The sequence below is a fragment of the Aulonocara sp. 'chitande type north' Nkhata Bay genome, linkage group LG23 (genome assembly GCF_057382095.1).
Source record: "Aulonocara sp. 'chitande type north' Nkhata Bay isolate Kocher_YH1m ecotype deep benthic linkage group LG23, A_spYH_male_GT1.1, whole genome shotgun sequence".
Taxonomy (NCBI): domain Eukaryota; kingdom Metazoa; phylum Chordata; class Actinopteri; order Cichliformes; family Cichlidae; genus Aulonocara; species Aulonocara sp. 'chitande type north' Nkhata Bay.
Genome location: NC_141365.1, coordinates 4198486 through 4213744, shown reverse-complemented (window position 1 = coordinate 4213744; position 15259 = coordinate 4198486). Strand labels below are relative to the sequence as shown.

Here is a 15259-nt window from a genome sequence, read left to right as displayed (position 1 = left end):
CTTCCGGTATTTTCTCCGCAAGCGACCTTTCCTCGACCAATGAGATGAGCGGTAATCTGAATTGTCATAAGTGTGCTGTCAGCTCATTGGTCACAAAGCAGGAGAGGGGCTGGGAATTATGTTTTCAAACAAAGCGTTAATTCCATTAAAAGTTATAGACTACTTTTGATTCTCACTGTATTACGGGACAAAGTGCGTCCCTTATTAGCTCAATACGGGACGTGTACTTTTGTTTCGAAATACGGGACGATTCCGTATTTTAAGGGACGGTTGGCAACCCTAATCATCAGTCAGTCAGCACACTCACATAATTACGGGATCGCAGTAGCTAGGAGAATATACAGTAGAACAACAAGAACGCAAAGCTCAATCTTCATCATTAGGCTGATGATAATTAGTTTGGTGGTGACTAGGAAATGTCAAATGTAAGCTCAGTTGTTGTTTGTAATGCTGCTAACTCTACCTCTACTTCCACTGATATGTTTAACATGTATTTGCATTTCCCTTTTGTCTTTTTTTACGGCTAGCTTGGGTTTGTGAGGCTTAATCGTTTCATTTGATATCTGTCAGTAACCGAAAGTTTCTGTGATTTTCCAGCTAAAAATAAAAACAATCAGACAAAAATAAAATACAAAGTTTTCTGTATTTTTTTTTGACAAAAAAATGTCTTTACATTTAAATTTATCATCAAGAACAAGAATAAAGAGAAAACTTTGTTCTACATGTGCATTTTTAAAAAACAGTGTAACTAAGTTTCAGTTCACAAACAGATCATGCATAGACCTTATGTTATAACCAAATGACAGGTAACCTCAATTATCATCATATGCAGTTTCTACAGATTTATTTATTACATCAAAAATGTCACAAAATACACAACTATCTGTATTAATAAGATGATAATAACAGAGTCTGGAGCTCGGGGAGGGTTCAGTTACTTTCCTCAAAGCTGCCGCTGCTGCTGAGGGAGGAACAGAATCTCATGGTGCTCATGGGATCAGACACATACCCTGAGGATGAGAACAACAAGGATTTTTTTTTTAATGTGGTGGTTAAGAAGGACAAATAACAGTTCAAGGGCTGATGGGCCAATTCATTAGATACACCTTGCTAGAATTCTTCTTTTTTGCCATCAAAACTGTCTTAAGTCTTCAGGCCATAGATTCAACAAGCTGACTCAAGGAAACAGTTTCATACTTGTCTACCAACAATGTGACTCTCTCTGTTGTTATAGGCTCTTTGCTGCAATGGTAAATGGCCTGTATACACTACATTCAGTCATCCACACATTCACACACTGGTGATGGCAGCTACATTGTAGCCACAGCTGACAGAGGCGAGGCTGCCGGACACTGGGGTGAAGTGTCTCGCCCAAGGACACAACAACCGAGACTGTCGGAGTCGGGGCTCGAACCGGCAACCTTCCGATTACAAGACGAACTGCCAACTCTTGAGCAACGATCGATAAGCGGTTATCTGTGTTCCTGTTGCCTTCCTGTCACGCCATTCTCCTCTGACGCCTGGCACCAACACAGCATTTTACCCATATAACTGCCTCTCACTGGGTATTTTCTGTTTTTTCCAGGTCATTCTCTATAAACCCTTGAGATGGTTGTGTGAGAAAATCCCAGTAAATCGGCAGCTTTGAAAATAATTAGGCAGTCTGGCACCAACAAACCATGCCACATTCAAAATCACTTCAGTCACCTTTCTTCATCAATCTAATGGTCGGTTTGAATTTTAGCAGGTCCGCTTTAACATGTGTACATGCCTAAATGTATTTGCTTGGTTGATTAGAGGTTTGCATTGCATCAGCAGGTGCACCTAATGCAGTGGCCAGTGACTGTATACCAAACCAGCCGCTTTAAAAACGGGTTAAAAATTGGGCCACATTCAAGTTCAGAATGATGACAAGCACTAACACAAAAGTTTTGAAATGCAAGAGATCTACTTAAAAAGTAATTTGTGTAATCATGCAGTGTTACTGACTCTGTGTTATGCACACAAACCATTTCGATCGATGGGAGAGAACTGCATGCTCCTTCTTAGTTCCTCCAGTGAAAGCCCCCCAGATGCTCTGCGCTGCTCACTGAAATTAAAAAGAACATCCTCAGCATTTGTTCATTAATCTACTGGAAAACAATACTTTGGAATATATACTGCTGCATTTACAGGGAGAAAGACAGATGAGACGAAGGCAGCTCCAAGCAAAGAAACTCAATATGTAATGTCAGACTCAATAGCTGCCTACTTTCACTTTCTCTGCAGGTGTGCTGTATACAAAATTCATGACAGGTATAAATGTGCAACCCCAGCTCATAATAAGGAGACATAATAATAGGAAAAGGTTATTTAGGTTAAGGAATTTGACTTCATTGCTCCGATTTCTGAAGTTTTTTACAATATATTTACGATCTGTGAAACATGACACTAAATGTGGCTGAAAGTTGCAGAGGAGTTTTTTTTTTGTAGGACAATATTTACAAAGAGGGCCTTGTCTAATTTCAGTACTCCATATTGACTGTTACCAGGCTCTCACTCTTCTCATGCACACACACAAACAAGCTCAAAGACAAGTGTCTAACAGAGGCCTTCCTTCACAGTCAGAATGACAGGACTGTTTTATTACATTTGCTTTCCTTTGCTTCCTGGTTGGTATGTTGCTCAATTTGCCTGCTTGTTATCAGCATGACAGTTGTTGAAAGTGTTTACAGGATTTGCTTTTACATCACATGTTCTTGTCGAATAAGCCCAGACATGTTTTTATTGTATATACTCACATATACATTGTTGTATATTTTCATCTCAAAACTGGCCTTTTCTAAATATTGGTTTGGCTCGAGATCCACTTTCTTTATGGCCTTGGCAGGGATGTGCTCTCAAAGGAGCAATCAGAAACTTAGAAAGCTAGCAAACTAAAGAAAACGCGTCCATCTTAGCCAGAAAGAAATGTTAGAGAATTAAGATATTAACCACAGTGGGCTTTGGCCAGCAGCAGAGGACCAAATGAGTGCGAGTGTGGTTACTGTGCAGTAAATTATTCCCACCTGTTTAAGGAGACGCTCGAGTTGTCTTACCTCTGGGTCCAGAAAGCATAGGCGCGAGTGTTGAGAGCATACTCGAGTTCAAAACGAGAGCGCAGGGCGGCCACGTGGCTCCGGCCGGGTCCTCCTCGCCCGAGCAGACAGTCAGACGAGGAGGAGGGAGAGAGGGAGCCGCTACTGTTACTGGAAGCTGGAGACATCAGCTGTGATACATAATAGAGAAAATGTAATTATTACAACATGCATGTCATGCACAGCAGAAGGCATTTAATTATATGTGGCAGATTATGTACCTCAACATTGCACAGGCATTCCTCCAGGCTGGAAACCACTTCAGAGAATTCAGGCCTGTCCTAAAATTTCAAAAGAAAAAAGAAACTATATTTATTTTAGCATTTTTATAAACACTCAGACATGCATCAGGCCTATCCCCAAAAAGATGCACAGGTGTATTCTCTCCAAAACTGGCGTGTATATTCTGCTTATTTTAGTCCACCCACACACGAGGCAAAGGTGACCTGTGCTTTTAAAAGCAGCCCTCAGATCTCTCGCCTCGCTGTAAGAGAACAAACACTGCCACCCTGCAAAGCTGTTCAATTATACATCACATCCAGAGAGAGCGTCTGTCTGCATGTCAATGACTGAAGCCAAGACCAAAACAAATGTAGGATAACATTTAGGAAACACTTAAAGATATATAAAAATGGAATACACGTTTTTAAAAACCTTTTCCCTACATTATGTTTTCAAAAGGTTTTACAGCAATTTATTATTAACTTTAGGAAATTTAAAAAAAATGTACATATGTATGTTTCAAAAGCAACAGTTTGCACTTTCAACAAGTTTAAATTACACAGATGTCACGGCCGTTCATCTGGAAATCTACAGTACAGCATGTCCCAGTGTGAAAACCACGTGAGAACCAGTGTACTGCACAGGTGAGGCACCAGGAGAGAAGCCTGCATGTAAGATCCTGTGGCAGCCTGCTCTTGTTAAATAAATGCTTTCATGACGTTGAAGTGGGACAAGCAGATCACAAAAGTAAACAGATAACTAGTTAGCAAACAGGAAGTCGATGTACCACTGAGAGGAAAATGTGCCCGCATGATCAGCCGTGTGATAACATTAAGGGGAAGAAAAGAAGAGGAATCCCAGCTAGTTATAAACACCACAGCACAGAGGGAGGATCATCAGTGTCCTGAGTACTCCTAGATGTGAACAGCGATGCAATAATCTGTCATCTGGGGATCAGCTTCTCTCATTCATTACTGCTGCTTGTGCACTGAAGGAGCAGCTGACTCAGCATCCTGTGACTCTCACAGCCTTATTATGTTTATATAGTAATGGCTGATATAATATGGATGACATCATAGTATTTTAGATTTTAATACAATAAAGCTCTTAATAGTTGAGTATATCCTGACGAGCTGTAATTTAAGAACAAGTTGCGGGGCGATCGTGGCTGAAGAGTTGGGTGTTCGCCTTGTAATCGGAAGGTCGCCGGTTCGAGCCCCGCTCGGACAGTCTCGGTCGTTGTGTCCTTGGGCAAGGCACTTCACCTACCGCCTACTGGTGATGGCCAGAGGGGCCGATGGCGCGATATGGCAGCCTCGCTTCTGTCAGTCTGCCCCAGGGCAGCTGTGGCTACAACCGTAGCTGCCTCCACCAGTGTGTGAATGTGAGAGTGAATGAATAGTGGCATTGTAAAGCGCTTTGAGGGGTCCCGAAAAGCGCTATATAAATGCAATCCATTATTATTATCCGAGTAATTACTTCTCAGCACAATCAGGCCGTTTACCTCTGGGCAGGAGTTCCAGCCCCTCATCAGAAGTGCAGAGATGGGTTTGGGAATGGAGTAACCAATAGGAGGCCGGATGTGATGATAGGCCATGTCTGCTGCTGCAGCAGCTAAGGACAAAACAAATATCTTAAATTCAGCTGTAAAAAGTGTTATCTGAACTGCTTTTGTGATCTATTTTACTTTTGTGGTGGTTAGTATTTGTTTGTAGTGCAAGTAGAATGTATGCATGCTTTGTTTACTGCTAATTATCAGACATTTCTGCACTGAGGTGATGAGCTAGCTCATGTCTTAGCATTTACTGAATGTTTTCTTGAAAAGTCTGAAAACTCTAAAATACCACGTGGACAGTCTTTTGGCTAATGTATGGATCGGGCACTAATTTTGCAATACGAGATGTCACTGATTTAACTTCTGTTTGAACTCATTTGATGAAAAATGACCAGGCTTCAGGTGAGCAAAGGGAATTTCTCCTGTCAGCAGCTCCCACAGACAGAGGGCGTAGCTGAACATGTCCGCCTTCACTGAGTAGCGAGTGCACTGGGTGAACACCTCAGGAGCCATCCAGCGCAGGTTCTGCCAAAACACATGTGGAGATAAAGGTTGTTGAAAGCTCAAGAGGTGAGGACGGACGTGTATTTTTAAAATTTGGTCTACTTTAATGGCAGCACACACGTATGCAAACAAAATGAAGCCCAATTAAAACCATAAACGCTGTGTCCCAGCAAGGGCAAGTAGATCATCATAACAGGCAGCTCCCCGGAGATGAAACACACTTAACACCAAACTGCAGGCCAAGCACTGTGCAGGATTGAGTCAGCACATTCATACAAATTCTGCATGAAGGCACTTTTCTTTTTTAGCTGGCAGATAATTGATGGCAGTTGCCAGAGAAAGCACTCACTTGAAGTCCAACAAAACAACAGCTTATACTTTTTATCTTTAAATTTTGAAAGTCACTCAGTCTTTCATGGATGCTGCAGATGGTGTCAGAGTTATTTGGCTAAAGAGGGGAGAAAACTCATTCCATGAGAATTTGCACCTGTCATCAAGTAAACGTGAAAGAGCAAACAGCACTGACCCCTGGCTGCTTGGTCATGTTGTCCTCTTCAACAGACTGTAGAAATCTGGATTCTGCAGAGAGAGGCAACGACATTTATAACATCACGCAATTTACAGGCTGAAAAATGAAAAGTAACAGCAGCACAAGTGCACAAGTGTTCCTGGGTAAGTGAACCTAGAATTAGATAAGTATTGAGCTACTCGTCATTACAGACCAAGTCAGGCTAAGTGTGCTGAACAGATCAAGAGCAGATTTTATTGTTAATAAACTTTTCTGATGGACTGGTTAAAAATGTATATGCTCGACTGGAGCTCTGGGCCATCAAACCTCGGTTCAGTGGATGGATCTGATCTGTTCGTAGGAACAGTAGAAAGTGTCAGCATTGACCAGCCTGGAACCAAATCTTTTATTGTTTGTAGGACTTTTTTTTTATTTTGATTTTGAGTTAAATGAGTGCTAGCCCTTCATTTTTTTTCAAGGCTAAACTTACTAATTTTAACCACTGCTGCAAAATGAGTTTTTTAAAATCCCTAATGCAGTCTCGCAAGACAACTTTTATCTAATACATTTTTTTAAGAAGGTTTGCTGAGTCTTCCAACACGGTTTCAAGAGTATGGAAGCAACACTGGGAGCCCATTAACCCAGCAGGAGGACCAGTATCTGCTTTGTGAAAAGAGAAACAGGAGGAGCACTCCCAGAGCCCAGAAAACAGCCTCAACCAGTTTCCTCATACGCATGTTTCTAATCAAACTGTTGGACATCGACTCCATTAGCATGAAACAACTTCCTTTAGTGGGATCTGTGCTGAACCCCATCACCGTGTAGCTCCACTGGTATTTTCCAGAAAATAACCCAACTGGCCGGTCCACCAATGGCGCCTATTCGCTTCAGAAATATGCAAGAGCAGCCTAGTGGAGGTCATGTTTGCGGAGCTCTGGCAGTTCCTTCTTGCACAAAGGAGTAGCTACCGGTCCTGCTGATGGGTCAATGCTAATTTTACAACCAGCTCTCCTCGTGTTTTTTGCGACTGAAAACCAAGTCGGGAAGGTAGACCTTTTAAATCAGCTTATGATTGGAAAAGTTCTTATAGCATTTACATTTATCACGTTACTGGAAGTTATTTTATTTGTTGCTAATAACATTTGTAACATTTTAGTTGGACAAATAGAAAAGAATAAAGAAAACATCATCTATGGCCTCACCTCCGAAATCAGCCACCACTGCGTGTCCATCCTCATATAGCAGAATATTGTGACTGGAAGGAAGACATGTATTATTTGCAGTGACAACAGTTATTCTCCAATTCCATTCCAGCACATACGTTTCCACTGTGGCACCTACCTGTTGAGGTCCCTGTGGATAATAGGCTGTGTGAGGTTGTGCAGGTACTCCATGCCCTTGGCCACATCAATGGCAATGATGAGCTTGGACTGCAGGTCGATAAGCCTGTCCATTGACACATCATTAAAGCAGCAACCACTTAGTACTAGATCAATGACCCCTGCCAATCACACACAGCTCTTTACACAGATCAATAGGACAGCCTATAAAGACATCACCTGGCCACACAGTTAGCAGAACACTTCATCTGGATCAATGATGATTCAGGCTGAGGGGAAGAGACTGGTGAGGGGACACTTCCGAGGATGATAATGGGACCCGAAATAGTCAACTGCGCCGTGCACACCCCTCAAAGTAACTACCTAAAGTAGTCTGACCTCTTTTTACAACCTGTTTATAAGGACGATTATTACTTACTTCACTGCACCAGAGTTCTACTAAGTTATTTAGGATTCCTTTTTTAATTTGGAAGTAGATTACTAGAAATAGATAGTAGAACGCATGTAACATCTATAATGCTGAGTTTGTATGTAATGGCAAAGATGACTCGGTAATGGTGCATGAAGAAGGGGAGAGCTCTAACTGAACTGTTTGGGTTTGTGTGTGCATACTTTATATATTTATGTTGTTCTGGCACAAATCGATTTACTCAGTCAGAATGTTCAAAGTCTAGAGACAAAAAGTAAAGGCCCATATTGGGATTCTTAACTTATGCTATCCAGGTTAGAGTTAAGTAGTAGTGTATGGTTAAGGTTTCAGGTAAATTGCTAAGACATGATAATTCCCAAAATAACTCACAAAAACTTCCTCACCTCTTCTGCTCATGCAGCAGGGAGAACAATGAGCCTCCAGACACATACTGGGTAACGATGGCAAACTGACTGGGGTCGTCCAGACATGCTCCCACAAACTGGATGATACAGGGATGATTGAGGCAACAGAGGATGGAAACCTCTCTGCAGAACATATCTACATCTGACTTTGAACAGTACGTGTTCGCTCGATAACTACAGAAAACATTAAAGATTCAAGGGTCAATTAGATCTTTCCACCTTCTAATAGATGAATCCAAAAGCATATCGTCAGCTGTGTGAATAAATACCGCTTTATGGCGACAATTTTATTTCTACATTTGCCTTTGTAGACTCTTCCGAAGGAGCCTGTGTGGGACACACATAATAATATCAGATCTGTAAGCACATTAGATGGGGGGGAGAAAACAACAGGAAATAGACTCACCCGATCCAATAATTTCATTAAACTCCAGCTCAGACAGCTGTAGGTGGAAGTGAGATGGAAGACTGGCCCTGAGCACAAGAACTTCTGCTTTCTCTGAAAAGAAAATTTAAATAATCATTAACCCTACAAGGCACAATGTTGCTTATGTTAAATGCCTGCACATTTTCCTGTTGAACCTGCAATAGACACACTTTATTTTGATGTGTTATTTTAAGACCATTGCAAAGGTTTAAATCAAATAACATTCTTATAATGGTCACAGGATAGATGGCACATATAGCATGTATAGCAATTAAAATACATTTAAATCAATTAATTTTGGCATGAGTAAAACATTTGACACCTTTATATCATTCCCTGAAATGTAGCTTTCCAATTTCAAACGTTGATATTTACACAGTTTCAAGCTGTGTTTTATCAAATTCATATCAATTTATTATGCTGGAGACGCATCTGTAGTTTACACCACCCCCAATTTCACAGCAAAAGACACCAAGTGTTATTATCAGCAGCTAAACCCCTTCGTTTGGCAGCAGACGTGGCGTGCACTGCCTCGTGAGCTGTCAGCGATGTTGGAAATCAGCTGTGCTTCACTCCACCTCAGTACCTTTAGTCATGCTTTTGATCTTTCCTAGAGGAGACGGAACAGAGACGTAGGAGCCATCTGGAAGAGATGCATGTTCAGACACATTAACAGGAGATTATGTGGGGATTTTAATCCAGATAATATATTTCAAGTGGTGACTAACCCCCTCCTGGCTGAGAGTACTCATTGCAAGGAGAGTCATCTGGACGTTTGTAGTGTTTTAATAAGGTGACTATGGCATCGTGACCTGGAAAAAATAGTAAGTGAGCAGCAACATTTATTTCAGCTTTCCAAGCTTGCTGAGCTCATAATAGTCTAAGCAGACCTTTTTCATAAGCCCACATGAGGCATGTCTGTTCGTCTTTCTCTCCACTGGACCTGCTGGGGTCGCAGGCGACAAGGTTCATGTCTGCACCACTGTCCAGCAAGAATTGTACCAGGCGGATATGGCCATGGAAACAGGCACTGTGCAGAGCTAAACAACACCACAGGACACACAGATAATAATGAAACTCAGTGCACTGTAAAGAAATTAATAAATCAATTAGTAAACGAGGTCTCACCTGTGTGTCCATCTCTGCCCTGATAGTTGATGCTCATGGCACTCTGGCTCAACAAGAATTTGACCATCTCCAGATCTTTCCCGTAGGTGCATGCACTGTGACATGAGATATGAATTTAACATCACCTCAGAGCAATACGTTAGCTGTGAAATGTGTTTTTGCACACTATAAATTAAGCTAAATATACCTGTGAAGTGCTGTTTCACTGAATATGTTCTCCTTTGAAAGACTGTCTGTACCAGAGTACTGTATTAACTCCTTCACGGCTGTGAATTTGCCGTTGTAGCAGGCCCTGATGAAACATAGCATTCATTGCAATTCATGTCATGTACCAAAAACTCAGAGAAGACCTCTAACACTGCAGATGATTTACAAGTGTAACGGCGTATCCCCGTAGATGTTCACAGAGTGAGGCTGTACATCAAAGCTGCCCTGCAGAAGAAAGCGGACAACTTCATGGTGACCAAAACGAGCACAGAAGTGGAGGGGGACGTGATCTTCATTGTCTTGGGCATTTACTGGTGGGGAGAATACAAATGTTAGAGGAAATTCAAATTTAGAATTCAAGTAGCTTCTCTGTGGCTTCTGAAGAAGGAAAAAGCTTAAATCAAATCAAATCAAATCACTTTTATTGTCACATCACATGTGCAGGTACATTGGTACAGCACATGTGAGTGAAATTCTTGTGTGCGAGCTTTGTAAATGCTTTTGTATCAATATATCAACCATCAAGTTTCTCTTACAGACCATCAACCCATGTCAATTTTGATCAGAGCTCTCTCAAGGTCTCGGGTCCTACCGTTAGTTTTGCTTCCCTCACTCAGCAGCAGTTTGACAATACCAAGAAAGCCCTTGGCAGCAGCCAGATGCAGCGGGCGATCACCCACCTCACCACTTGCATTCACATCTGCCCCAAACTTCAGCAGCAGCTTCGTCACCTACAAAACAGGAGAGGACCAGAAGAAGCCCAGAGTACAAATACAGGTGTTTACAAAGATGCTGTCCCCACATGAAGTTTAACATGAGGAGTTTACCTGCTCGTGGCCATTGTAGGAAGCAATGTGCAGTGGGGTAAAAAAGACAGCATCCTGAACGTTAACATAGGCTCCGTGCTGTAGAAGTATGTCTGCAGCCTGGAGGTGGAAATAGCCACAGGTCAAGGAACGAAATCAACACGGTCCATAACGGCTGATGATTTTCTCTCACCTCATGATGCCCGGCCAGTGTGGCAACATGAAGGGCTGTGAGAGCACCGTATCCCAACTGCTGCACATCTGACCCACCATGGAGAAGCGCAGTCACTAGCTCAGCATTATCCTGCAGCATGCAAATAAAACAGTAATACTGCATTTCCACAGATCCTGCAGGGTTCAATATAAGCATATGTCATTTTTAATCTGCAGTATTATCACAATTAATAACTAAAAACATGAAGCTATGTCCATGGTACCTTTGTGTGCACTTGCACTCCACCATGTGGTAAAAATTTAGAACGCTATCAACCAGATAACATATAGCATAACAAAAGCAAGACATGGACACGGTTCCACCTTGAAATTTACGTTACTGCCCTTTGCTTCTCTGCACCTTGTAAGCAGCCAGGTGGAGAGCAGTGAATCCATTCCTGGTCAGTCTTGAAGGACGCAGGCCTTTGAGTATCAGGGTGCGCATATGGGCCTTGTTCCCTGGACACAAATATGTCACATTATGCACCAGTGAAATATCTCCTTTCAACAAAACATTATATTTACTGCAAATGAAATAACAGGGTGGACTGGAATGAAAAACTAGAGAAACCACAGTTCTAGCCTTTAGTTGCATTATTATCGTCTATATTTAACCTTTATGTACAGTGATGTGATAAAGTATTTAACCCCATCTTCATTTCTTAGTTCTCTGCATATATATTTCAGATCATTAAACTTAAATTTAATATTAGACACAGTTAACTCAAGTGAATACAAATTCAAATACAATTTCACTTGCCACACCCAAACTGGATTACTGCCAGATCCGCTGAATCAGGAAATCACTTAAGTAGTTGGAAAAACCTCTGAAAAAGCAGCACAGTGACCCCAGCACAGCTATGATCTAAAGAAAGGGCTACAAAGTCATTTCTAAGGCTTTGGGATTGCAGCAAACCACAGCGAGAGCCATTATCCACAAATGAAGAATATTCAACAATAGGAGACTGGGCAAAAATGCCATCGATGGGAAAGTCCCAAGGAGAAAACCACTGCTGACCAAATGAACACAGAAGCTCGTCTCATATCCCAATATTTTGTGGACTGACCAGACAAAAGCAAGACTTTGGAAGGTTTGAGTCTCCTTACGTGTGCTGTAAAACTAACACAGCATACCAACAGTCAAGCATGGTGGTGGTAGTGTTATAGTCTGGCGTTGCTTTCCTGCTTCAGGACCTGGAAGACTTGATGTAATTGATGGAACCATGAATGCTGGTCTACCATAAAATCCCAAAGGAGAATATCCAGCCCTGAAGCTCAGTTGCACCTGGGTTATGCCGTAGATTAATAATCTGAAACACACCAGCAAACCCACCTCTGAAAGGTTTAGAAGTGGTGGAAGGCTGGACGGACTGAGATGCTTTGGCAACCTCAAACAGACTGTTCATGCTTAAACTTCGTGCTTGGGGTGGCTGTGGCTCAGGTGGTGGAGCAGATCAGCTACTGATCGGAAGGTTGGTCGTTCGATTCTTGGCTTCCCCAGTCTGCATGCCAAATATCTTTGGGCAAGACACTAACCCCAAGTTGCTCTCCGATGCATTCATCGGAGTGTGAATGTAGTTTCGTTTGCACTTGTGTTTAGAAGTGCTTGTATGAATGGGTGAATGAGGCATGTTGTATACAGCACTTTGAGTACTCCGGGAGAGTAGAAAAGCGCTGAATAAGAATCAGTCCATTTACCATTTAAACTCTCCAGTGTGACTCAATTAAATCAATTCTGGAAAGACGAGTGGGCTAAAATTCCTCCACACTGTTGTGAAAGACTCAATGGCAGTTATAACAAAAACAGTTACTAGACTTAGGGGCAGTTACTTCTTCATGTAGAGCCAGGCAGGTTTTGGTGGCTTCTTTTTCCACTTTATAAATGGAATCTTGTTATTGTCATTGTGCTTTTTATGTACTCAGGTAATCTGTGTCTAATATTTATTTTTGTTTGATGATCACTCCCAACCAGTCACGGCAGATATCGACCCCTCCCTGAGCCTGGTTCTGTTGGAGGGTTCTCCATGTTAAAAAGGAGATTCCCCATCTCACTGCAGCCACGTGCTCATAGTGGGTCATCTGATGTTGGAATTATCTCTCTCTTAGCAGGGTCTTTACCTTACAGTATAAAGTGACTTGAGGCGACTCTTTGGTGCAATATAAATACAACTGAATTGAATTGAATCTGAAACTTGTGTGACAAGTATGCAAAAAAATAAGAAATCAGGAAGGAGGCAAATACTTTTTCACAGCACTGTACGTTCATTTCAATTCTGTTTAGTTCTGTGCTGCTTACACCACAAACAATAATGTCCGTCAGGCTACAGTAATCCTTCCCTCCACCATCACATTTTGTTGAGGAGTTATTAATAGACTCTAGTAGTCATGCATACCTCCACACACGCAGCAGAGATGCAGCAGCGACAGCCCCTTCTCTGTTCGGTAGCTCACATTCACCTTCTGAAAAGCTTCATCGGAGCTGAGCCACAGAAAAATCAACATCACCTGCTTGTGAACGATATAAAACCACTGACAGAGAATTATTCAAACTAGGTGGAATTCCAACAGAGGAACAGTGCACGTCAGCTTAAATGTAGTTCCTATAGTGACTCATACAGATTGGATCGCTCACAGAAATATAAAGAGTTTGTCACCTGAAAGCGAGCTTAAGATCCACCAGCTCGCTGTCTTTCAGCTGGAAGTCGTCTTCCAACTTCTCAATGATCACAGAGTATGACTCGCCAACTTTCTTCTTCCATTCATCTTTATAACACCATCATCAAGGTGGAACATTAATAACAATGTAATATTTTATCTTACATTTCTAATTATCTATGCATATATTCAACAATCTACCGAGTATACACATAGCCTTTTGCAGCTTCAGTGTCTGTAAACTGTAACTTATCCTCTTGGGCGTCCCTCCTTCAAATGCAAACCTCATTATCAATCATGTGTATACATGTGGGAAAAAAGTCATTACCTGTACATGTCTGAGATGGTCTTGATTTGTAATTTCCCATTGAGGGGATCCTTCTTGTTTTATCTGTGCTGTATAGTTTGGTGTAGAAACTAGAGTAAGACGGGAACACAATCTCTCCCTCGGCCACAATTGCACAGGTCCACATCAAAAGGGGATCATAGCCATGAGCTAAAAATAAACACTACTGAGTGGAATGTCTAACAACTATGACAACTGATCTCTCTCCCCTCTGGGTGTATATATGTACAGTATAAAACAAAGCAGGTGATTGGTGTCCTACAGTGTCCTACAGTGTCCCACTGTCCCGTGGCTCACGAATCTGAACATGACTTAAATGATTGAAATTATTTTTGGGGGAGTTTTATTTTTATATATTTCTGTAGCTGATCTTCACTGATGGAGGAAAAACTGAGTAAATAGAAGCAATGCTGCTGGACTCTGCAGTCTGTGAAAAAAAAAAAACTCAAATAAAGAAGAAAATCCAATATCTCCAGTGATGTATAAGTATGCAGATTTCTCACTTTAAAAAAAGAGAAAAAAAAAATACTATTATGGGTCTACAATAAAACAATAAACTTCATAAAAAATATACAAAAGTATTATAACTATTTAATATTAAGGTGGACTATAATCTTGCTTTGTTTTGTCACCTTTCTATATTATTAAAAATATACACTAACCAGCCACTATATTAAATCAACTGCTCATTAATACAAACATCTAAAGCAAAAACATGGCAGCAACTCTACGTCCACACGTACCCGGGTATTTTTGAAAACGCAGATTTTGCACTTTTCGTCCACACGTAAACGGCGTTTTCGGTGACTGAAAAGGGAGATTTTTAAAAACTCCTGCCAGGGTGGATATTTTTGAAAACTCCGTTTTTGCGTTTACTGTGGACCAGAAAAACGGAGAAAACCAGCGTCAAAGGTGTGCGCATTTTTTTGACGTCACACTGTGCGTCAGGTTATTGTTTCGGTGAAATGAATTTCTACAATGGCGGACTTACACAAAATACCATTACTGTTACTCTCTGCAGTGTTTAAATGCTTACATATACACACAGTTACTGCCCCTCCACACATAGGATTCAGTTCTGCTTCTATGCGCCATCTTTGTTTACTATTTCCCGCAGAGGCTTCTAGACTTCTGATTGGCCAACATTTCTACACGGTTAGGAATATAGCGCCACCTGCTGCTTTGGCATGTTCATAGCAGCGTTTTCCTTCATTTCTGCGTTTACGTGTGGACGGGATTATTTTTTAAAACGAAAACGGAAAATCTCCGTTTTCAAAAATACCCGTGTACGTGTGGACCTAGCCATGGTGAAGACAACTTGCTGAAGTTCAAACTGAGCATCAAAATGGGGAAGAAAGGTGATTTAAGTACTGGAAGGTGGCATGGTTGTTGGTGCCA

General features: G+C 41.5%; 1 protein-coding gene across 3 annotated transcripts; it reads right to left on the bottom strand.

Annotated features, from left to right (window-relative positions):
* Nucleotides 1-635: 635 nt before the first annotated feature.
* tnni3k (TNNI3 interacting kinase) lies at nucleotides 636-14943 on the bottom strand. 3 transcript variants are annotated; one of them, XM_086283479.1, is made up of 27 exons: nucleotides 14853-14943; nucleotides 14605-14736; nucleotides 13844-14288; nucleotides 13515-13623; nucleotides 13254-13339; nucleotides 11222-11319; nucleotides 10841-10951; nucleotides 10669-10767; nucleotides 10434-10572; nucleotides 10008-10152; nucleotides 9822-9926; nucleotides 9635-9729; nucleotides 9397-9546; nucleotides 9235-9318; nucleotides 9093-9149; nucleotides 8486-8578; nucleotides 8349-8406; nucleotides 8059-8253; nucleotides 7247-7351; nucleotides 7108-7160; nucleotides 5924-5976; nucleotides 5286-5418; nucleotides 4843-4952; nucleotides 3338-3397; nucleotides 3078-3247; nucleotides 2010-2089; nucleotides 636-1010 (listed from the first exon to the last, which is right to left on the bottom strand). In XM_086283479.1, the coding sequence occupies exons 3-27, from the start codon at nucleotides 13986-13988 to the stop codon at nucleotides 931-933; spliced, it is 2613 nt and encodes an 870-aa protein (XP_086139605.1). In that variant the 5' UTR covers nucleotides 13989-14288; nucleotides 14605-14736; nucleotides 14853-14943; the 3' UTR covers nucleotides 636-930. The 3 variants fall into 3 exon arrangements, with proteins under 3 accessions (XP_086139605.1, XP_086139607.1, XP_086139606.1); XM_086283481.1 differs by having other exon boundaries at nucleotides 13844-13911; XM_086283480.1 differs by lacking the exon at nucleotides 14853-14943 and having other exon boundaries at nucleotides 14605-14748.
* Nucleotides 14944-15259: the final 316 nt, after the last annotated feature.

What these genes read in the sequence shown, in the direction of transcription:
- tnni3k (XM_086283479.1), bottom strand. Translation starts at nt 13,988, where the DNA reads ATGTGGACCTGTGCAATTGTGGCCGAGGGAGAGATTGTGTTCCCGTCT. An exon ending in ACCATCTCAGACATGTACAG is followed by an intron (nt 13,624 to 13,843) that starts GTAATGACTTTT and finishes GGTGTTATAAAG; the next exon opens with ATGAATGGAAGAAGAAAGTT. An exon ending in GGGGATACGCCGTTACACTT is followed by an intron (nt 9,927 to 10,007) that starts GTAAATCATCTG and finishes ATGTTTCATCAG; the next exon opens with GGCCTGCTACAACGGCAAAT.